Genomic DNA, 24453 nt, shown 5'->3' with positions numbered 1-24453 from the left:
TCTAGAGCCATCCTCTTTGGAACCCCCTTTCAGGTAGTTGAAAGCAGCTATCAAATCCCCCCTCATTCTTCTCTTCTGCAGGCTAAACAATCCCAGCTCCCTCAGCCTCTCCTCATAACTCATGTGTTCCAGTCCCCTAATCATTTTTGTTGCCCTTCGCTGGACTCTCTCCAATTTATCCACATCCTTCTTGAAGTGTGGGGCCCAAAACTGGACACAGTACTCCAGATGAGGCCTCACCAATGTCGAATAGAGGGGAACGATCACGTCCCTCGATCTGCTCGCTATGCCCCTACTTATACATCCCAAAATGCCATTGGCCTTCTTGGCAACAAGGGCACACTGCTGACTCATATCCAGCTTCTCGTCCACTGTCACCCCTAGGTCCTTTTCTGCAGAACTGCTGCCTAGCCATTCGGTCCCTAGTCTGTAGCTGTGCACAGTACACAGTACACAGTACACAGAAGAGACATTTGTCAACACAGCTGTCATACCAGTGATCCAAAGAGAGGAGATGTATCAGAGGACTCTCTGAGAGGCAGCTGTGAATTGTAATATATACCATCCCGGATTGGCTTATAAACCAATAATAAAAGCTGATATCACCCGCAAGGGTCAAAATTAGGAACAAGGGTCTGTAAGGGGCAGATTTAAAAATTTGCAAAGAATTTTTTAAAATGCTAGAAAATCAACTCCTGCCTTACTTATATGCCAGGACCTGAGTTCAGGCTTTTGGAGTCCTCCTGTGAAAGCTGTAGCAGTTAGGGTCACTAACAGCTAAGGCTGGATGGAGGTGTTCTCTTGTTTTGCAGCTCTTGCTGTATTTAGGACTGTCCCTACAGTGCTAGCAAAAAATCAGGGTTCATGGTTCTATCTCCCCTTTAAAGCGAGTTTAAGATCTCTGACACTATGTTTAAATTCAACACCTGTCAAAACTTCCAGGAGAGACTTGTCATGTCACTGCACTGTGATGCCTCTTGACATCTGCACTGCACAGTGACTATTAACACAATTGATCTGCAGCATTGCATTGTCACATGGCGACATTGTAGCACAACGAAGTGGCATTGGCTCTAAGGATATTGCCATCCTGGGATGCTTTCAATACCCTGGCTGCGCAGGGTGGTAGGTCACAGATAGCAGGACCTGGTCAGAACTGAGATGGGGTGGGGGGGAACTTGGCCATTTGAATTCTCCAGTGTTGGCACAAGCCGTTGTCTGTCTTGGTTCATATGGGTCCCCACATCCTGAGTTTCAATTTGGAATCCAGGTTTCAATGAATCAAGAAGTTCAATGGTGCTCAGCTGACTCTGCCAAGTTGGCCTGGTTCCTAGTTGAAACTACTAGGTATCATATGATTTACTCTCCAAATCTTGAACGGCCCACCCCCGAAGCCTAGCAGTGGCTGGAAACTTGGCCCAGGTTCACACGAAGCCCCACAGAACTTGGTGCACCTTTCAGCAAGCCTGGCCTGACCTCTGGGTTGGTAACAAGCCCACACTTGTCCTGGGTTGTGGGTTTGTTCTGAAAGGCTGGCCCAGCACTAACTGAGCGCCCTTATGGCAGGTGATGTCACCTGAGTACAATGGCCACCAGCCCCAGGGAAGGCTCCAAAGCAGTGCTGCGTGGGCTCCCTGGCTGCTGTGCCAAACCAGACTTGGGAACCTAACTCAGCGTCCAAGACTGAAGGCTCACCTAGGCCTTAGCTTCAAAGGCCAAATGAAATAGCCCATAAATCTTCTTTCCTCTCTCTTCCCCTTTGTTGCAGAGTGCCAGAACCCCCTTGGCCTAGCTTCCGGGAATATTGCGGATGCTCAGATCACAGCTTCAGGGCAGTATGGTGAGTGCTGGACTTTTTGGCCTTGTGACCAGGAAGAAGGTCAAGTTTTCATCAGGCTTAGCCAACACATGCTGGCAAGACCTGACCTACTCAATCAACTTTCCTAGTCGAGACAAAGCCTTTTTTATGGAGTGGTTCCTACTTCCCGCCGGATACCATCCCGGTATTGAAGGAGTTGTGGAGGGAGCAGACAGGGGCTGGCAAAGGCCATACCATTGGCTCTGAGGACCCAGCTCTAGAATGCCTTCTTCCCTGGGCCCATTCAACTGAGTTTCAAATCCTTTCTTGATTCCTAGAGGCCTCAATATGCTGCATTGCTTTGCCTTGGCGATTTTATTCCTTGCCTTCTATGCTTGGGATGATTCCATTGTAACCACAGTTAGATGAGGCGTCTGCAATAGACTGGTGCCTTGAAACATCCTTGCTGTTTAATTCAGTACTTCATCTCAAGTTCAGCTCTCCCTGCCTGCGGTGGCCAGCGAACACCTCTTCTGTCAGCTGAGAGCAACCTCCTCCAGCCCCCAGAGGAGTCCAGTGAGAATCCATTTTTTAGCCATTGTTATAGCAGAAGTGTGGCCAAGATGCTTGTTTCTCTACACAAGAAGATATGGCCCCTTACAGTCCAGACAGCATGTGATACACGGGGAGACCCTGTCCCTTGGCAGGATGGTGGCCACTGTAAAAGAGAGGGTAAACGGGAGAAGTAGGTCTCTGTCAGACAAGGATGCCTGAGTGGGGTTACCCAGACTCTGTGTTTCTCTGTCTTTTTAATCTGAGCCCAGATTTTACCAGTGCAGAGCTCTCTGATACCTGCACTTCCCATCTGACAGTGAACCAGGTCTGAACAGTGAGGGGCAGGCAGACAGACCCACTGAGGGATGTGCTCTGACTCTGCTGCTGGTGCTGTAGTCATCACACCTGTCTGTCCATGTCAGTGAGTGAACTCACGCCATGGCTTCCCCATCTCTCTTGTGTTCTTCCACAGGTCAATGGGCGCCTAGGCTGGCCCGGTTAGATCATTCTGGGTCTGTCAATGCTTGGAGCACTGACAGCGGCAACTCCTGGATTCAGGTAGGTTTCACTTATGGAGGAAGGAGACATTGTTAAGTGAAATTAATAGTAGCCTCTGATGCCTGCAGGCACCAGCCATTTGCCCTGTGAATGAGCTACAGAAAGAGGCAGTGAGCAATTCAGTCTGGGCAAGCCCCTCAGTTTCTCCACCACCACATCTACAGTGCCCTCAGGCTATTCAGGCCATTGCCAGATTGGGATGTTTCACTCCCCTCCAAACTCCCTACACACACACACACACACACACTCACTCACTCCTCCAAACCCCCTACACACACAGACACACATACACACTCACTCACTCCTCCAAACCCCCTACACACACAGACACACATACACACTCACTCACTCCTCCAAACCCCCTACACACACACACACGCCCCTCCAAACCTCTACACACATACACACAAACGCCCCTTCCACCCCCCTCCACACATACACACACATGCACGCACCCCTCCGAACATCCTATACACACACACGCAGCCCTCCAAACCCCCTCCACACATGGATATACACCCGTCCCTCCAAACCCCCTCCACACACACACACACACACACACACATGCCCCCTCCACACATACACACACATGCATGCACCCCTCCAAACCCCCTACACACACCCACACCCACATGCACCCCTCTAACCCCCCACACACACCCCACCAAACCTCCTACATACATGCATATACATCCATCTGTCCAAACCCCCTCCACACATACACACACATGCACGCACCCCTCCAAACCCCCTCCACACACACACCCCTCCAAACCCCCTCCACACACACCCCCTCCAAACCCCCTCCACACACACACACCCACATGCACCCCTCCAAACCCCCTCCACACACACACACACACCCCTCCAAACCCCCTCCACACACACCCCCTCCAAACCCCCTCCACACACACCCCCTCCAAACCCCCTCCACACACACACACCCACATGCACCCCTCCAAACCCCCTCCACACACACCCCCTCCAAACCCCCTCCACACACACACACCCACATGCACCCCTCCAAACCCCCTCCACACACACACACACACCCCTCCAAACCCCCTCCACACACACCCCCTCCAAACCCCCTCCACACATACACCCCTCCAAACCCCCTCCACACACACCCCCTCCAAACCCCCTCCACACACACACACACACCCCTCCAAACCCCCTCCACACACACCCCCTCCAAACCCCCTCCACACACACCCCCTCCAAACCCCCTCCACACACACACACACACCCCTCCAAACCCCCTCCACACACACCCCCTCCAAACTCCCTCCACACACACCCCCTCCAAACCCCCTCCACACACACACACCCACATGCACCCCTCCAAACCCCCTCCACACACACCCCCTCCAAACCCCCTCCACACACACACACCCACATGCACCCCTCCAAACCCCCTCCACACACACACACACACCCCTCCAAACCCCCTCCACACACACCCCCTCCAAACCCCCTCCACACATACACCCCTCCAAACCCCCTCCACACACACCCCCTCCAAACCCCCTCCACACACACACACACACCCCTCCAAACCCCCTCCACACACACCCCCTCCAAACTCCCTCCACACATACACACCCACATGCACCCCTCCAAACCCCCTCCACACACACACACACACCCCTCCAAACCCCCTCCACACACACCCCCTCCAAACCCCCTCCACACATACACACCCACATGCACCCCTCCAAACCCCCTCCACACACACACACACCCCCTCCAAACCCCCTCCACACATACACACCCACATGCACCCCTCCAAACCCCCTCCACACACACACACACACGCACACTTTTCCCTGCAGGTTCAGGTTTCCCTTTTCCCCACTTGTCCCCTCCTGCCAGACTCTGTGCCCCCATTCTGACCTCAATGTCTGGTGCCGCATGTTCTGCACCCTCTGGAGCTAACCTCAGTGCCCCCAGACGGGTCTGCTGCTGGAGTGAGAAATAGCATGTGACTCCCAGTGCTGCAGAAAGGGTCCCCTCCTCCTGCCTACCCCCTCCCTGCACCTTGTGCCTAGCATCTCACCCACAGGCTGGTGAAGTCAGTAGTATCTGCCTTCCTCGGATGGAGAAAACAAGAATATTTCATGTTGCACAGAGAGAAAAATAGCAGATTCCCTTTTGGTGAGAAGTTTCCTATTAATGAACAGAACAGATGAGCTGCCCTCCATGTTTATTTTTAATGTGGATTTTCCTGCATTGATGTAACACGCATAACAGTGATTAAGTAATGCACTGTAACATTGCAACCCTCAAAGTGGATTCTCAGCTCAAACTGCTGTGTGTGAGGATGCTAGCCCTAAGAATAGGAGCAATCCCCCAGCTTTAATAGTTAAAATCTTGACAAGTATTGTAGCCAGCCTTGCTTTAGTCAGCACTAATCATCCCCGATTCACATAAACACCAGATCAACCCTCACAGGTAAACAGGAATCATAGAATATCGGGGTCAGAAGGTCATCTAGTCCAACCCCCTGCTTAAAGCAAGACTAATCCCCAATTTTTGGCCCAGGTCCCTAAATGGCCCCCTCAAGGATTGAGCTCACAATCCTGGATTTAGCAGGCTAATGTGCAAACCACTGAGCTATCCCTCCCCCCTGGTATCCTGTCTCCAACAGTGACCAGTACCAGCTGCTTCATAGGAAGATGCAAATTCCCCTACCAGACAGCTTTGTAATAATCTAGCCATAAGGGAAGAATCTTCCTGACCCTTATCAGTTAGGGGTTGACTTGTGCCCTGAAGTCTCAAAGTTGATATTCCTTATACTATTTTATCCCATCTAATATAACTTTGGGTATTCTTATTATTAATATAAATGTCTAATCCTTTTATCAATCCTGCTACACACTTGGACTCCATCATATCTTGTGGCAATGAGTTCCAAAGGTTAATGATCGACTGTTTCCTTTTACCAGTGTTAAATTCATCCCTTTTCAATTGCATTGAGTGCCCAAAACTATGCTGTGAAAATGTGAAGGGAAATGTAAATCCACAAAAGTCACTGTCATGTTAAGATAATTATAACAAAGCAAATAAAACTGTAATGTGCCAGCACAGTGTCTGTGATAATCTCCTGACAATACACACACAATAATAATACTCTTATAGCATGCTCCATCCAAGGATTTCAGAATGCTTCACAAATAGTCATTCAACCTTTTAGCAACCCTGTATATTATCGCTATTGTATGGATGGGGAAACCGAGGCTTGAAGTGACTTGCCTATGGTTACTCGCAGGTTTGGTAGAGCATGAGTCGCTACCCTGTTTTTTTAAACCCGAAGACCATGTCCCCTCCCTTTGAGGCTCCTCTTTCCCCAAAGGCGGTAGTAATCTTTGGTCCATTCAACCATACTGGTGGGTGTGATTTTCCTAACGCTGGTTAATATTCGTGCTGGCTGTGAGAGACTGGGGCCACTGGGGCTGCAGGGTGAGTGGAGAGAGGTAGATTGGCACATTTCTTAGGGGCTGTCAGTGCCATTGCAGAAGGTTGTTTTGGTTTGAGTAGCAGAGGGGAAGATGATGAGAGGGTGGTCTGAGGTCTCCCAGTGGCCCCTGCAATCACTGATGGTGTGGGATACCTCAGCCTGGTCCTGACAAATTATCCTTGCTCAATGAGCCAGGGTTCTGCAACACCCTCCCCAGATATATCAAGGAGGGAAGCTCCTCCCCAACCCCAAACCTGGGAGGAGTCAAACCCGGTGCGCAAGTCGCACTATCGTTGGGAGTAGATACCAAATGGCAATCATCCTATGGGAAAAGAATCTCTATATTCCCTCGGTAGGTGGATCTGCTGCGTCCCATGATCCTTCATGGCATAAAGACCCAGGGGGCCCGGCAAAAGTTCTCCAGCCTCTACATCTCCCAGTTCATCATCTTCTATGGTCTTGATGGGGAGAGGTGGAAGAGATACAAGGGGAATGCCACCAGCTCCCAGATGGTGAGTAAAGGAGAGAGGATAGGATCTGAAAAGGATGCTGCATCTTTCTAGAACTGACTGATAGGCCAGGGTGTGATGAAGGCAGGCATCCTGTCTTCTGCAGGGGCCAGAACCCCTTTCAATTCATATAATTATACAATGTTGTCTCGGGGGTAAATATCTTCCTAATCCCAGCAGGTGATACATTTCTATCCTGAAGCATGAGGATTCATTGCTCCAGTAATTGCATCCTAGTTCATGTCATGGCAGATGTTTTTGTCCATATAAGTGTCTGACCATTTGTAAACCTACTCTTCAGTGACATCATGTGGCAGTGAGTTCCAGGGGTTAATTTTGGGTTGTGTATAATAGTATTTATTAGTATCCATTTGAATGGTGTTTCATATTTATTTCATTGAGCCCTTATTCTTGTGTTATGAAGCTGGTAAGGTTAATAAGTGCCAGACTGAAGTGACCATCTCCTTGCCACTCATTATTGGTAATGGTCTCAAGTTGCAGTGGGGGAGGTTTAGGTTGGATATTAGGAAAAAACTTTTTCACTAGGAGGGTAGTGAAGCACTGGAATATGTTACCTAGCGAGGTGCTGGAATCTCCTTCCTTTGGGGTTTTTAAGGACAGACTTGACAAAGCCCTGGCTGGGATGATTTAGTTGGGGATTGGTCCTGCTTTGAGCAGGGGGTTGGACTAGATGAACTCCTGAGGTCCCTTCCAACCCTGATATTCTATGATGCTATGATTATTTTGTAGACCTCTGTCCTCTTCCTTCTGCAAGCGCTGGAGAAACAGGGCCCCATCTGTTCCCTTCCTGCAGGTGTTCTTTGGGAATGTGGATGCAACAGGGGTGAAAGATAATCGTTTCAACCCCCCCATCATAGCCCGGTATATCCGCCTCCACCCCACACACTACAGCATTCGGACCACTCTGCGCATGGAACTCATTGGCTGTGATCTGAACAGTAAGTCCCACCATGAGGCCGTGATCTGAACAGTAAGTCCCACCATGAGGCCCTCTGCTCCTGGCTCCTCCTCATGCCCTCTAAAATCTAACTCTGGAGCAGAGGGGGACAGGGGCCTGCACCTGTGAGGTGCTAAACTCTCAACTCCCGCTGATTTCAGTGAGAGACGAGGGTGCTCAGGGCCTGGCAGGGTTAGACCATGTTGGTGGTGGGGCTGGCACCAGACACACCAAGATTAGCTGCAGGGGACAGGAAGGGGGAGTGACATCTGGCAGGTAAGTGATGCTTGAAAATCTCCTTATTGGCTGATGGCTATGGCTATCCTGGGAAGAGCGCAGAGCTAGCTCTCGGTGCTGACGCTGCAGCTGTGGGTGGGTGTGTTAGCCACGCTGAGAGTGCCCTCCTAGAAAGAGTGTCTGATCCTCACCTGTTTTAAGGAACCCTGTTTGCTTTTGGTTTTTAGTCAGCTGCCATTTCAGTCTAGGGGGAGCAGGTGAGCAGATGGAGTCCCCCCCTCCCACACACACTGGGGCTGGATATGTGGAGGCACGTTGGGGAGTGAAGGACATTTCCTCCTGACAGGTTTCAGTGGTAGCCATGTTAGTCTGTATCAGCAAAAAGGACAAGGAGTACCCTCTAAGGTGCCACAAGTACTCCTTGTTCTATTTCCTCCTGAGTGACTCAAGGAGAACAGACCCCCCTCCCTCCCGGCAAGAGCAGGCTGGAGGGAGCAGGAGCTGCTTTGGGTATTGGGTGTGTGTCCAATGCACAGGACTGTTCTGGAGACATGGGAGCTGGGCTGGCAGGGGATTGCAGAAGCTGAAATATAGCCAGGTAAGGTACGTGCACAGCAGGACTGTGACAGGTGGTCTTGATGTGATAACAGATGCTGCCTCCCATATGTTGGCCAGTAGGCCACCAAATGGGAGTAATGGGCAACCAGAAGGCATCTTGGTTTCTATTGCTTCAACTCTCTTCCAGGCTGCTCCATGCCCTTAGGAATGGAGAACAAAAGTATCTCCAACCAGCAGATCTCTGCCTCCTCCTACAGTGAGAACATGTTCTCCAGCTGGGCTCCCTCCCAAGCCCGACTTAACCTGCAGGAGAGGACTAATGCCTGGAAGCCAAAGGTAACCATGGGGCATGCCCCACTTTTAAATGGGGGTTTCCCAGCCCAAAGGAGCACTGAGCTAGTGACAGAGCACTGGCTCGCCACACTCCCCACCTCTCCCGACAGGAGTCCCTGTGGAGAATGGTAGAGGAGCAGTAGCTGTGGGTCAATCATAGCTGCTCCAGTCTGAGCAGGAGGTGCTGTATGGCAGGGTGCAGGAGGTCTGGCTGTGGGTCAGATCATAACTACTCCAGTTCTGGCCTCTCCAAGGAGGATGCGCTACAGAGATGAGAGTAGGAACAGTGAGTGCACTTAACATGAGCTGTGATCCCTGGCCTGGTGTTCAGAAATGTTGAGCACTCACCATTCCTTCCCACTGACATTAGTGGGACGTGCAGGGGCTCAGCCCCTCTGAGAGTGAGGCCAGTTCAGTTCAAAGTCTCTTTGGATCCAGCAGCTCCTCGTAGAACATTAAGGCCCCATCCACAATACAAGTAAACTGTGACTGCGACACTCTTGTCTGCCATGCTTACAACACACCAGGCTGAGTTGTGTCCACACAGCAGCCTTTTTCGCAACACACATGTGTCTCCAGTGGGTTTGTGCATCTGTACCGATCATGCTCCTTGCCATGTTTGTATCAGGGCACTGTGGGAAAATCAGGGTAGCTATCCCACAATGCCTCAGCGGAGCACATGAAGCAATGCATTTTGGGATTCCCTACTGCAAAGAGTCTGGGAAGGAGTGCTGGCCAACCTGGTGACACAGATGCTGTGAGGAGATCCTACCCACACAAGGAAATAAGTGTCCTCATTTGGTTCCAGGAGCATGCTATGTGCCAGTCTAGCAGGGCAACACCTGGTTAGCTGAGATTGTTCCGAAGTTTTAGCACCAACCATGTCCAGAGATGGTTACCAACTTGGTTCAAGGTTACGGCATAGAAAGGGTTTTGGCCTGTCTGCTCCCTGGCGCTGAAGACATTCTGAGAGTAGTGGGAGGGACTGGACATGGCTAAGTAAAAGTTCTGACATGTTGAGAGCTGAGGGGACCATTTGCACTGTGTCTGGTGGGTATTTCTGAAGGGGACATGAAGGCTGGTGTGTCATTCCCCAGGTGAACAGCCCCAATGAGTGGCTGCAGGTGGACTTTGAGAAGATCATGAGAGTCACTGGAATCGTAACCCAGGGCGCCAAATTCATCTTCAGTAAAATGTTCGTGAAGGAGTTTGCTGTCTCCAGCAGTCAGGACGGCTCGCGTTGGACTCCAGTTCTCCAGAATGGCGAGGAGAAGGTAAACAGATCCAGGCTGGTGCCTGGGATACCAGGGAAAGCCCAAGGGATCACAGACACTGGTACTCAGGGTTGTCCTTAGGCATGCCCAGCTATGCTGCGTAGGACATCCAAAAATATGGGGCACCCCTGGGTCTTAGTGTCCACCCGCTACCTCTTCCTATCCCTGTTCTGACCCTTTCTGCAGGCTCCGACCACAGCTGGCTGCTGCAGCCTGGTGAATCTTCCTCTGAAGGGGATCTAGTACTTAAAAGTGAAAAAGATCAGGCTTGACAAAGCCCTGGCTGGGATGATTTAGTTGGGGATTGGTCCTGCTTTGAGCAGGGGGTTGGACTAGATGACCTCCTGAGGTCCCTTCCAACCCTGATATTCTATGATTCTATGAAAAGCCTTCCAGACCTATTAGGACAACACTGAATCTGTTAAAGAGCCATTCAAGTGGTAATGAAGCAATTTAACAGGCATTTGCCAAACCCCAGGTATATACTGTCAGTTTCTGAATTTTACTGACAAAAACAGTTGTGCATTACTGTAATATTTACTCAGAACTACAGGATCTTAGTTTAAAATTTGCTTTAAAAATATTTCATTAGTGTGTTGCTGAAGATTATAAAATCACATCTCTAAAAAATCCTCGCACATATTTTTAGATGCACAATCTGGTATTCATCTTTAGCTTTAAATGCTTGGATCTTCAGGCATATAATTTTTTTAATAAATCCTTCAAAAGACCACCTTTTCTAAAATATACATGCAAGCCCGAGCTGCCATCGGGCATAGGGCACCAGTTTAATAATACTGCACAGAGCCCCATAAATCCTAAGGATGGCCCTGCTGGCTCACACTTGGAGAGGGGCTTGCAACCCCTCTGTATCCTTTATTTAACCAACAGCAACTCCTGGGGCTTTTGTCATGGGCAACTCAAGGACCACTTGGCAGTGATGTGCTGCCAGGGTTGTGATGGTGTCTCTTTGGATGGAGGAATTAGTCAGTGTTTGGGGCCTTGCAGGGTTTTTTCTGCTAGGATGAGAAGTTGGTGCTAGGAGTCAGGTCTGTTCTTGGTGCAATCCTGTTTATCTACCAAGAACACACACACAGTCCTCGTTCTCTCAAAAGGTAGAAAGAAACAACAGCAGGCAGTTTCTTGGCTGTAAAATTCCCAGGTCTGCCCCTCCAGTAGGGGGCCACTCACTCATTCCTGAATACTGGACATTCCAGTACTTCTGGGAATGGCGTGACCCTGCCCCTGCCAGTGTGACCCTACCCGCACTGGTCGGACCTTGGACGCACAGTGCAGACAAGGTCATGCTGCATGGGGTAGCGGGGGACAGGCCATTGTTAAGAGCACACTGCTTTTCAGAAGGGCGTCCCACATCCAAACTAAACCATGTCCATTTTTTTCTGTGCAGAAGTGGGACATACCCTAGAAAAGTAGGACTGCCTGGTTTAATACTGGACAGCTGGGTTCTTATCCTCCAGTGAGCTCAGCTTCCTCTCAGGATCACACTCACAGCTTCTCCAGTCATCCTGCTGGCTTTCTTCCGCTAACACACACAGGCTTCCAAACCAGTCTCCTAGCCCCTGAGTTTGTACTCAGCCCACTGAACTGCCAAGTACTTTGGGCAAGCCCTCCATTGTCTCTGCTGCATAAAGGGTGTTGTTTGCTCCTTCCATTGAGCCTAAAAAAGAGCGCTTGGCACAACCATTGGCTTTACCAGGGTCTGTATTTGCTTTGGATCAGACTCATTAGTCAGAGCCATCAGTAGCTTTCAGCCCCCCTCAGCCAGCTGTGAACCCCTATTCCAGGGTAAGGGCTGGTCTACACTAGAAAATTAGTCAAACGTTGCTCAGGGGTGTGAAAAATCCTTGAGTGACCAGTTAAACCAATCTAAAAGTCCCTTTGTAGACAGCGCTAAGGCTTGTCTACACTACAAATTTATGTCGACCTAAGAGCAGGTCTACATTACAAATTTACATTGGCGCAGCTCCAGCCTGTCTGGTGAAGATGTTCTAAGCTGATGGGAGAGAGCTCTCCTGTCAGCTTAATAACTCCACCTCCGTGAAAGGTGGTCACTGTGTCGGCAGGAGAAGCTCTCCCTTTGACATAGCACTGTCTACAGAGGTTGGTAGAACTACATCGCTCAGGGCGGGTGTATTTTTCACGTAGTTATACTGAAGTAAGTATGTAGTGCAGGGGTGAAAGTAAGTCTAGGGACTTACTGGTACGGGGCTCGGGCTGGCTCTGGCCCCTGGAAGGAGCAGGGCCTCAGGCGGAAGGGGCGGGACTGGGGGGTCAGAGCCAGCCCCGGGCCACCCTGTACCAGTAAGTGCCTGCTTCCCCCTCCCCTCCCCCCGCCGGGGTAATAGCGGCAGCCGGGGGCTCTGGCAACGGTTTAAAGGGCCCGGGGCGGTAGCGGCGACTGAGCCCTGGGCCCTTTAAATCGTCCCCAGAGCCCCACCACCGCTTCCCCAGGGCTCCGGCAGCAGGGCTCCGGGGAACAGGGCTCCAGCCGCCACTACTGCCCCGGGCCCTTTAAATCATCCCCAGAGCCTGCTACCGCCCCGGGCCCTTTAAATCGCCGCCCCAGCCCCGCCGCCGCTACCCCAGGGCTCTGGCAGCAATTTAAAGGCCCAGGGGCTGCAGCCGCTGCTGAGAGCTGCAGGCCCTTTAAATTGCGCCTGGGGAAGCCGATGCACCCCGGTACGGTGCACCAGCTCTTGCCAGTAGGCTGTACCGGGGCGTACTGGCTTACTTGCACCTCTGATGTAGTGTAGACCAAGCCTTAGTTATGTACCAAGTCATTGCACAGTAATTAAATCACTTTTGTTCCTTGTGTTTGCGGTGCATGTCCTCCCCAGGAGCGGTTGTACCAATTGTACTGTCAGTGTGGGGCATTGTGGGATGGCTTCTGAAAGCCAGTAACAGTCAATGTAAGCTCCACACTGACCTGCGTCAACCTACTACATCAACATTGACTCTACGCCTTTCACGGACTCAGTGTAATGGGGCAGTTACAACAATGGGAGCAAAATTTTAGTATAGACGCTTAGAGTTAGGTCAAGCTGCCTTGTGTGTGTCGACCTAACTCTGTACTGTAGACCAGGCCTAAGTCAATGGATGAATTCTTCCGTCGACCTAGCTACAGCCTCTCAGGGAGGTGGATTTACTGCAGTGATTGGAGAGCCCCTCCCGTCAGTGAAGGTGCTGTCTACACTGATGCACTATGGTGCTTTAAAGGGCAGACATAGCCTGAGTGTGCTGCAGGGTGCTATGGGACTACGGTAATGCATCTGCTCTACCATTGAAACAAAACTGTCTTCTCAGGGCACTAGCAAAGGAGAGGTGCAGCAGTCCCACTTGGCAAACAAACGTTTCCTGAGTTGCACTCGCTAGGAGTGCCTGGGGTGGTTCCTGCATGTGGATAGCATAGCACAGTGCTGCTGGAGGCAAAGGGAGGATAGCCTTGTTGCAGGGCTGGGCATATTTTTCCCCATTTGAAAATACCTTGCCCAAACCAAAACTTTTCCATTTGTTCCAAAGATTTTCTAACCCTTTAAAAATAAAATTGAAGCAAAATTTGAAACAAAAAGTCATTTTGAATCAAAATATCTATTTTCCATTTTTTTCCATTTTTTTCTTGAGCAGAACAATTCAGAGAATTTGACACAAATGTATGAGTTTTGAGATGAGAGAGTTTTGTCCAAAAAATTTCACCCAGCTCTAAGGTATTGTTTCCTGCCATTGTGCCCATTGGTGCTTGCTCCATTATGAAGCCTTGCAATGGCGCAGAATTCCATCAGCCCTGCTTGTAACTGCATCAGCCCTTGTGCCACCTGGTCCGTCAGAAAGCAAAGTACAGGGACTTGTTGAAAACACACATCACCCACAAATTAGAAACCTGCAGGCCAGAATAAGGGGCTTTGTAAAATCCTGACTGTGCAATGGCCCTGGGGGATGGGGATAATGGAGGAGAACTGATTACCGTGTGTACTGCAGCAGCTGGGAGATGGGAAGAACTCATGATACAGCAACAGTCTATTAGTATGTGTATTCCCTCTGTGTATAAGAATCATAGAATCATAGACCCAGAGGGTTAGGAGGGACTGCAGGGGCCATCTGATCTAACCCCCTACCACGATGCAGGATTTGTTGTGTCTGACCCATTCAAGAGTATCCAGCCTTCTTTTGAAAACCTCCAATGAAAGAGCTTCCACAACCTCCCGAGGAGTCTGTTCCATTGTCCTACTGTTCTTACAGCTAGGGAGTTTCTCCTGAGACTTAATCTAAATCTGCTGTGCTGTAGTTTGAACCCGTTGCCTCTTGTCCTGCCCTCTATGGCAAGAGAGAACAAATTTTCTCCATCTTTTTAATGGCAGCTTTCAAATATTTGAAGACCGCTATCACTTCCCCCCCGCAATCTCTTCTCTTCCAAACTAAACATATGCAGTTCCTGCAGCCTGTGCTCATACAGCTTACATTCCATCCCTTTGATTATCTTTGTCGCTCACCTCTGAATCCCTTCCAGTTTCACTAAATCCTTTCTATACATTTCAGAGCAGCAGCCGTGTTAGTCTGTATTCGCAAAAAGAAAAGGAGTACTTGTGGCACCTTAGAGACTAACCAATTTATTTAAGCCTAAGCTTTCGTGAGCTACAGCCAATGAAGTGAGCTGTAGCTCGCGAAAGCTTATGCTCAAATAAATGTGTTAGTCTCTAAGGTGCCACAAGTACTCCTTTTCTTTCTATACATTGGTGACCAAAACTGGACACAGTACTCCAGCTGAGGCCTAACCAGCGCCGAGTAGAGCGGTACTGTCACCTCCCGTGACTTGCATGCTATGCCTCTGTTAATGCAACCTAAAATTGCATTTGCTTTTTTTGTAACAGCATTGCATTGCTGACTTATGTTGAGGTTGTGATACATCACAGCTCCCAGATCTTTCTCAGCAGTGCTGCTGCCAAGCCAGTTATTCACCGTTCTGTATCTGTACATTTGGCTTTTTTTCCCTAAGTGCAGCACCTTCCATTTGTCTTTGTTGAATTTCATTTTGTTGTCTATAGCCCAATTCTCCAATTTATCAAGATCCCTCTGAATTTTAGCTCTATCCTCAAAAGTGTTGGCATCCGCCCCCCAGCTTTGAGTCATCTGCACATTTCATCAGTATGCTCTCCATACCTACATCCAGGTCATTAATAAAGATGTTAAACACCACCCCATACACTGCCTCCCCATATAGTAGACCTGGGCTGTAACAGAAAGATAGAGAAAGCCTATTAGAGCAATTAGCTGTCTGCACCCAAGCCAGTGCAGAATTGATTCCTCTAGTTTATTCTCCAGATCTTTGTCCTGTTTATTTTTAAATTTCCCAAGTGATGAAGCTTCTACCCCTTTCCTTGGGAATCTCTGCTGCAATCTGATAGACCCTGTTGTTTAGAACCCTCCCCCTCCGCTGTTATCTTCCTTTGCTTCCTTTCTTCCCACTCCTCCCAGGTATATCCTCTGCTTGCACCACCTGAAATAAGTCCCCTCCTGTGCCCTTCAGATACAGGGATCGCCTTCCTTAGCATTGTCCTACCCCCAGCTGAGTGAGATTCCCACCTAGAGTAACTCCACTGACATCCAGGGGCTGGTTCCTGGGATGAATCTCTGAATCTTTCCCCACTGGGGGAGTGAGCAGCCCTGACATGGCAGAGCAGAGAAAGTGCCAACTATTTCTTCCTCCTTTCAGATCTTCAAGGGCAACCAAAATCACTTCAGCACCGTGGTGAACTCCCTGGATCCTCCGCTCTTTGCCCGGTATCTAAGGATACACCCCCGCCGGTGGCAAAACCACATTGCCCTGAGGATGGAATTCTTAGGCTGCGACGCCCAGCAAACATACTGATGGGCTGATAGCTTTGGATTAAAGGACCTAGCTTTGGCTGGACACTGAACCATCACCAAGCCTGGAGCGATCCAAAGAGGAAGATCTTCCAAAGCCCATATGAAGGGCCACATTCACTGCAGGTCTAAGCAGAAGCAGCACCATTCACTTCCGTGGAGTTTTATGCATTTACACTAGCTGGGTTGGGAATGTGGCACAGAGCACTCCAAGTGGTCGGAAGAAAGGGGCCTGCAAAGGTTTATGGGTCGCCTGCCCTTCCCCTGTCTTTCTCATATACTGTGTGCCATATAATCGGAACATAGCACTAAATAATTAAACAGTAATTTTCCAGCAAACATCTGCTGCCACCCCCCACCCCTGTCTTCCCCAGCTCAGCCAGCCTTGAAATCCCCATGGGGCTTAGAGTCAGCATTCATAGCAGCTAATAATTAATTAGCCACTGAGATCTGCTTCGTTATTTTCCATAAACTCTCAGTGACCTGGCCCTGGCTATGGCCCCAGCACAAGTGATGGAGGGTGTGGTCTGGAGGGAGAGATAAGAACATCGCCCAAGGGCCACATTTTGCAATCAGCTGGGGTTCAACGCACCCAGTGGCCCCTGCCAGAGTCCAGGCTGGGGCTGTGCTAGCTTGGTGCAATGCCTGAAGCCAGCAGCCATGCAGCCTGACTCAGGGCTGTGGGATTTGCCCCACATGCCCTTTTGTTTCCCTTCCTTTGCTGAGTCAATAGTGCTCCTGCACTGTCATGGCCCAGTGCCACCATTCTGTCTTCAGCAAGTTGCTCTCTTGTTGGCAGTCATCTCCTGGAGCAAACCCTCCTCCTCCTGGGGCTTTTCTCCCTTTCTGTGCTCTCGGTAGCCTGCTATGGGACTTTGGCCCCTCATGCCGACACCATGTAGAGTGCAGCCCAGGCAGGCTCTCAGATTGTCACAAACAAGGATACTTCCTGTCGCACACACATACCCACCCCCACCCAGAGACTCTGTCAGGCCAGGGGCCATTGGAGGTTGGGGACATTTTACAGTAAGGCCATCTAGCCCAGATTGCTTCTTCACACTGAGCCCCATACGTTAGGGGAATCTGGAGTGGGAGCTGGATTTGGCTGTTATGCTCTTTCTCTGCTTTGGCTGAACCCAGTGGCTGCTTTCCCATTAACTTTAGGTAGACTGGGCCTGGATCCAAACCGCAGGACTTGGGCCCATCTCGGCTTATGCTAGTGTCTGCTGCCAGCATATTAGAAACAACAATGCTTGGAGCTCTATGATTAGACTAGACTGCCAGGCTGTGATTCAGTCCCTTTCCCAGGCTGCACTATAGACACTGGCCACACACTGTGTAGAATCCAAACTCGCCGCGTCCTGATAGTTGGCTTTATTAACAAGGCCACAATAAGATAATGTTCAGCTCAAACCTTCTCCCCTGGCTTGGCTTCTCCTAAGGCTCCTCCTTCTTGACTACTCAGCCTACACCCCAGATCCTTGGTCCCCAGAGGGCCCGTCCTACCTCCCTTATAGCCAAGTGGGGTAATGAGTTACCTGCCTTGGAGACTCAGGAGAACACAATTAACCCTTTCCCAGCAGGGTCTCCAGGGTGGAGTATTTCAGTCAAACACTGCGAGCCTGTGACAGGCACAGAGACGGACTGATCCCACCTCTGGAGCACAGCCAGTCAAAGAGCAGGCATGGACCCCTCAGTATTATGGTCCTGGTGTGGGTTCTGGTGTTTTCAGATGGGTGCCCACCTACAATGACCTTTTCACTTCTTCCCCCAGCACATTTTGTTGGGGTGTTACAATTACCAAATCCCCAAACTGTGCAGACATTGTTTAAATTGAACTGAACAAAAATAAAATCGATCTTACTGATGTAATCCTAATAAAGTCCAGACTCCAGCCAGATGGCACTGTGCTTGCTTTCAGGGTTTGCAACCAATCCAAGTGCTCGCTACTGGAAGCCAATGCCAGCAATGCAGACCACATAAAAGCTCTCACCCCCAAGTAAAGTTTAGCAGCAAAATATTTTTAAAAAGAAAAGAAAAGGAAGACTTGTGGCACCTTAGAGACTAACCAGTTTATTTGAGCATAAGCTTTCGTGAGCTATAGCTCACTTCATCAGATGCATAAAGTGGAAAATACAGTGAGGAGATTTATATACACACAGACCATGCAAAAAATGGATGTTTACCATACACATTGTAAGGAGAGTGATCACTTAAGATGAGCTATTACCAGCAGGAGAGTGGGGTGGGGCGGGAGAGAAAACCTTTTGAAATGATAATCAATGTGGGATAACCTTTTGAAGTGATAATCAAGCTGAATGAGGGAGCCAACCTAGTGACAGAGGATGTGGAAAAAGCTAATGTACTCAATGCTTTTTTTGCCTCTGTCTTCACTAACAAGGTCAGCTCCCAGACTGCTGCACTGGACATCACAGCATGGGGAGTAGATGGCTAGCCCTCAGAGGAGAAAAAGGTGGTTAGGGACTATTTAGAAAAACTGGACACGCACAAGTCCATGGGGCCGGACGAGTTGCATCCGAGAGTGCTAAAGGAATTGGCGGCTGTGATTCCAGAGCCATTGGCCATTATCTTTGAAAACTCGTGGCGAACGGGGGAAATCCCAGATGACTGGAAAAAGGCTAATGTAGTGCCAATCTTTAAAAAAGGGAAGAAGGAGGATCCTGGGAACTACAGGCCAGTCAGCCTCACCTCAGTCCCCGGAAAAATCATGGAGCAGGTCCTCAAAGAATCAATCCTGAAGCACTTACATGAGAGGAAAGTGATCAGGAACAGTCAGCATGGATTCACCAAGGGAAGGTCATGCCTGACTAATCTAATCGCCTTCTATGATGAGATTACTGGTTTTGTGGATGAAGGGAAAGCACTGGATGTATTGTTTCTTGACTTTAGCAAAGCTTTTGACACGGTCTCCCACAGTATTCTTGTCAGCAAGTTAAAGAAGTATGGGCTGGATGAATGCACTATAAGGTGGGTAGAAAGTTGGCTAGATTGTCGGGCTCAATGGGTAGTGATCAATGGCTCCATGTCTAGTTGGCAGCCGGTGTCAAGTGGAATGCCCCAGGGGTCGGTCCTGGGGCCGGTTTTGTTCAATATCTTCATAAATGATCTGGAGGATAATGTGGATTGCACTCTCAGCAAATTTGCAGATGATACTAAACTAGAAGGAGTGGTAGATACGCTGGAGGGCAGGGAAAGGATAAAGAGGGACCTAGACAAATTGGAGGATTGGGCCAAAAGAAATCTGATGAGGTTCAATAAGGATAAGTGCAGGGTCCTGCACTTAGGACGGAAGAACCCAATGCACCGCTACAGACTAGGGACCGAATGGCTAGGCAGCAGTTCTGCGGAAAAGGACCTAGGGGTGACAGTGGACGAGAAGCTGGATATGAGTCAGCAGTGTGCCCTTGTTGCCAAGAAGGCCAATGTCATTTTGGGATGTATAAGTAGGGGCATAGTGAGCAGATCGAGGGACGTGATCGTCCCCCTCTATTCGACATTGGTGAGGCCTCGTCTGGAGTACTGTGTCCAGTTTTGGGCCCCACACTACAAGAAGGATGTGGATAAATTGGAGAGAGTCCAGCGAAGGGCAACAAAAATGATTAGGGGTCTGGAACACATGACTTATTGGGAGAGGCTGAGGGAACTGGGATTGTTTAGTCTGCAGAAGAGAAGAATGAGGGGGGATTTGATAGCTGCTTACAACTACCTGAGAGGTGGTTCCAGAGAGGATGGTTCTAGACTATTCTCAGTGGTAGAAGAGGACAGGACAAGGAGTAATGGTCTCAAGTTGCAGTGGGGGAGGTTTAGGTTGGATATTAGGAAAAACTTTTTCACTAGGAGGGTGGTGAAACATTGGAATGCGTTACCTAGGGAGGTGGAAGAATCTCCTTCCTTAGAAGTTTTTAAGGTCAGGCTTGACAAAGCCCTGGCTGGGATGATTTAATTGCGGACTGGTCCTGCTTTGAGCAGGGGGTTGGACTAGATGACCTCCTGAGGTCCCTTCCAACCCTGATATTCTATGATTCTATGGGCCATTTCCAGCACATTTCCAGGAGTTAACAAGAAAGTCTGAGGAACAGTGCGGGGGGTGGGGGAGGGAAGGAATAAACAAGGGGAAATAGTTTTACTTTGTATAATGACTCAACCACTCCCAGTCTCTATTCAAGCCTAAGTTAATTGTATCCAATTTGCAAATTGATTCCAATTCAGCAGTCTCTCGTTGGAGTCTGTTTTCGAAGTTTTTTTGTTGAAGAATAGTCACTTTTAGATCAGAAATCGAGTGACCAGAGAGATTGAAGTGTTCTCCAACTGGTTTATGAATGTTATAATTCTTGACATCTGATTTGTGTCCATTTATTCTTTTACGTAGAGACTGTCCAGTTTGACCAACGTACATGGCAGAGGGGCATTGCTGGCACATGATGGCATATATCACATTGGTGGATGTGCAGGTGAACGAGCCTCTGATAGTGTGGTTGATGTGATTAGGCCCTATGATGGTGTCCCCTGAATAGATATGTGGACACAGTTGGCAATGGGCTTTGTTGCAAGGATAGGTTCCTGGGTTAGGGGTTCTGTTGTGTGGTATGTGATTGCTGGTGAGTATTTGCTTCAGGTTGGGGGGCTGTCTGTAGGCAAGGGCTGGCCTGCCTCCCAAGATTTGTGAGAGTGTGGGGTCGTCCTTCAGGATAGGTTGTAGATCCCTGATAATGCGCTGGAGAGGTTTTAGTTGGGGGCTGAAGGTGACGGCTAGTGGCGTTCTGTTATTTTCTTTGTTAGGCCTGTCCTGTAGTAGGTGGCTTCTGGGTACTCTTCTGGCTCTGTCAATCTGTTTTTTCACTTCAGCAGGTGGGTATTGTACTTGTAAGAATGCTTGATAGAGATCTTGTAGGTGTTTGTCTCTGTCTGAGGGGTTGGAGCAAATGCGGTTGTATCGTAGAGCTTGGCTGTAGACAATGGATCATGTGGTGTGGTCTGGGTGAAAGCTGGAGGCATGTAGGTAGGAATAACGGTCAGTAGGTTTCCGGTATAGGGTGGTGTTTATGTGACCATCGCTTATTAGCACTGTAGTGTCCAGGAAGTGGATCTCTTGTGTGGACTGGACCAGGCTGAGGTTGATGGTGGGATGGAAATTGTTGAAATCATGGTGGAATTCCTCAAGGGCTTTTTTTCATGGGTCCAGATGATGAAGATGTCATCAATATAGCGCAAGTAGAGTAGGGGCATTAGGGATGAGAGCTGAGGAAGCGTTGTTCTAAGTCAGCCATAAAAATGTTGGCATACTGTGGGGCCATGCAGGTACCCATAGCAGTGCCACTGATTTGAAGGTATACATTGACCCCAAATGTGAAATAGTTATGGGTGAGGACAAAGTCACAAAGTTCAGCCACCAGGTTAGCCATGACATTATCGGGGATAGTGTTCCTGACGGCTTGTAGTCCATCTTTGTGTGGAATGTTGGTGTAGAGGGCTTCTACATCCATAGTGGCCAGGATGGTGTTTTCAGGAAGATCACCGATGGATTGTAGTTTCCTCAGGAAGTCAGTGGTGTCTCAAAGATAGCAGGGAGTGCTGGTAGCGTAAGGCCTGAGGAGGGAGACTACATAGCCAGATAATCCTGCTGTCAGGGTGCCAATGCCTGAGATGATGGGGCGCCCAGGATTTCCAGGTTTATGGATCTTGGGTAGCAGATAGAATACCCCAGGTCAGGGTTCCTGCGGTGTGTCTTTGCGGATTTGTTCTTGTGCTTTTTCAGGGAGTTTCTTGAGCAAATGCTGTAGTTTCTTTTGGTAACCCTCAGTGGGATCAGAGGGTAATGGCTTGTAGAAAGTGGTGTTGGAGAGCTGCCGAGCAGCCTCTTGTTCATATTCCAACCTATTCATGATGACAACAGCACCTCCTTTGTCAGCCTTTTTGATTATGATGTCAGAGTTGTTTCTAAGGCTGTGGATGGCATTGTGTTCTGCACGGCTGAGGTTATGGGGCAAGTGATGCTGCTTTTCCACAATTTCAGCCCGTGCATGTTGGTGGAAGCAGTCTATGTAGAAGTCCAGTATGCTGTTTTGACCTTCAGGAGGAGTCCACCTAGAATCCTTCTTTTTGTAATGCTGGTAGGAAGGTCTATGTGGATTAGTATGTTGTTCAGAGGTGTGTTGGAAATATTCCTTGAGTCAGAGACGTCGAAAATAGAATTCTAGGTCACCACAGAACTGTATCATGTTCGTGGGGGTGGAGGGGCAGAAGGAGAGGCCCCGAGATTGGACAGATTCTTCTGCTGGGCTAAGAGTATAGTTGGATAGATTAACAATATTGCTAGGTCGGTTAAGGGAACCATTGCTGTGGCCCCTTGTGGCATGTAGTAGTTTAGATAATTTAGTGTCCTTTTTCTTTTGTAGAGAAGCAAAGTGTGTGTTGTAAATGGCTTGTCTAGTTTTAGTAAAGTCCAGCCACGAGGAAGTTTGTGTGGAAGGTTGGTTTTTTATGAGAGTATCCAGTTTTGAGAGCTCATTCTTAATCTTTCCCTGTTTGCTGTAGAGGATGTTGACCAGGTGGTTCCGCAGTTTCTTTGAGAGCGTGTGGCACAAGTTGTCAGCATAGTCTGTGTGGTATGTAGATTGTAATGGATTTTTTACCTTCAGTACTTTTTTACCTACAGGACAGGCCCAACAAAGAAAATAACAGAACGCCACTAGCCATCACCTTCAGCCCCCAACTAAAACCTCTCCAACGCATTATCAAGGATCTACAACCTATCCTGAAGGATGACCCATCATTCTCACAAATCTTGGGAGACAGGCCAGTCCTTGCCTACAGACAGCCCCCCAACCTGAAGCAAATACTCACCAGCAACCACATACCACACAAGAGAACCACTAACCCAGGAACCTATCCTTGCAACAAAGCCCATTGCCAACTGTGTCCACATATCTATTCAGGGGACACCATCATAGGGCCTAATCACATCAACCACACTATCAGAGGCTCGTTCACCTGCACATCCACCAATGTGATATATGCCATCATGTGCCAGCAATGCCCCTCTGCCATGTACGTTGGTCAAACTGGACAGTCTCTACGTAAAAGAATAAATGGACACAAATCAGATGTCAAGAATTATAACATTCATAAACCAGTCGGAGAACACTTCAATCTCTCTGGTCACTCGATTTCTGATCTAAAAGTGACTATTCTTCAACAAAAAAACTTCGAAAACAGACTCCAACGAGAGACTGCTGAATTGGAATCAATTTGCAAATTGGATACAATTAACTTAGGCTTGAATAGAGACTGGGAGTGGTTGAGACATTATACAAAGTAAAACTATTTCCCCTTGTTTATTCCTTTCCCCTCCACACACCTCCTCCACACACCCCCCCACACTGTTCCTCAGACTTTCTTGTTAACTCCTGGAAATGTGCTGGAAATGGCCCACCTTGATTATCACTTCAAAAGGTTTTCTCTCCCCCCACCCGACACTCCTGTTGGTAATAGCTCATCTTAAGTGATCACTCTCCTTACAATGTGTATGGTAAACATCCATTTTTGCATGGTCTATGTGTATATAAATCTCCTCACTGTATTTTCCACTTTATGCATCTGATGAAGTGAGCTGTAGCTCACAAAAGCTTATGCTCAAATAAACTGGTTAGTCTCTAAGGTGCCACAAGTACTCCTTTTCTTTTTGCGAATACAGACTAACACGGCTGCTACTCTGAAACCTGAAAATATTTTTAGTCACCAGTCGACTTAGAGTGGAAATATTGAAGCAGAGCGCTCCTCTGATGAGGATGCTGACTCCGAATTTGCTTCATGGGTCCTTGATTGACTGATCCCAGATGACCTTATTTCTTCTTATACCAGGGTTGATTCAGGGGTTAGACAGTGCACATTTCTCTGCTGGAGGGCAGGGATAGGATACAGAGGGACCTAGACAAATTGGAGGATTGGGCCAAAGGAAATCTGATGAGGTTCAATAAGGATAAGTGCAGGGTCCTGCACTTAGGACGGAAGAACCCAATGCACAGCTACAGACTAGGGACCGAATGGCTAGGCAGTAGTTCTGCGGAAAAGGACCTAGGGGTGACAGTGGACGAGAAGCTGGATATGAGTCAGCAGTGTGCCCTTGTTGCCAAGAAGGCCAATGGCATTTTGGGATGTATAAGTAGGGGCATAGCGAGCAGATGGAGGGACGTGATCGTCCCCCTCTATTCGACATTGGTGAGGCCTCATCTGGAGTACTGTGTCCAGTTTTGGGCCCCACACTACAAGAAGGATGTGGATAAATTGGAGAGAGTCCAGCGAAGGGCAACAAA

At 49.0% G+C, this 24453-nt stretch overlaps 1 protein-coding gene across 3 annotated transcripts in view; it reads left to right on the top strand.

Moving 5' to 3' along the window:
* F8 (coagulation factor VIII) overlaps window positions 1-18018 on the top strand; it is a 77221-nt gene extending 59203 nt beyond the window's left edge. For 2 of the 3 annotated variants that reach the window (XM_073360566.2, XM_073360565.2), the window contains 7 exons: window positions 1769-1840; window positions 2826-2911; window positions 6728-6883; window positions 7695-7839; window positions 8821-8969; window positions 10064-10240; window positions 15969-18018. In XM_073360566.2, coding sequence (XP_073216667.2) covers window positions 1769-1840; window positions 2826-2911; window positions 6728-6883; window positions 7695-7839; window positions 8821-8969; window positions 10064-10240; window positions 15969-16124 — 941 coding nt within the window. In that variant the 3' untranslated portion in view covers window positions 16125-18018. Of the gene's footprint in view, window positions 1-1768; window positions 1841-1881; window positions 2375-2825; window positions 2912-6727; window positions 6884-7694; window positions 7840-8820; window positions 8970-10063; window positions 10241-15968 lie in introns of those variants that run through there. The other variant, XM_073360567.2, reaches the window with a different exon arrangement.
* The last annotated feature ends 6435 nt before the right edge of the window (window positions 18019-24453 follow it).

Source organism: Lepidochelys kempii, chromosome 9 (assembly GCF_965140285.1).
Source record: "Lepidochelys kempii isolate rLepKem1 chromosome 9, rLepKem1.hap1, whole genome shotgun sequence".
In the NCBI taxonomy this organism is placed as follows: domain Eukaryota; kingdom Metazoa; phylum Chordata; order Testudines; family Cheloniidae; genus Lepidochelys; species Lepidochelys kempii.
This window is presented reverse-complemented; position numbering and strand designations above follow the sequence as displayed.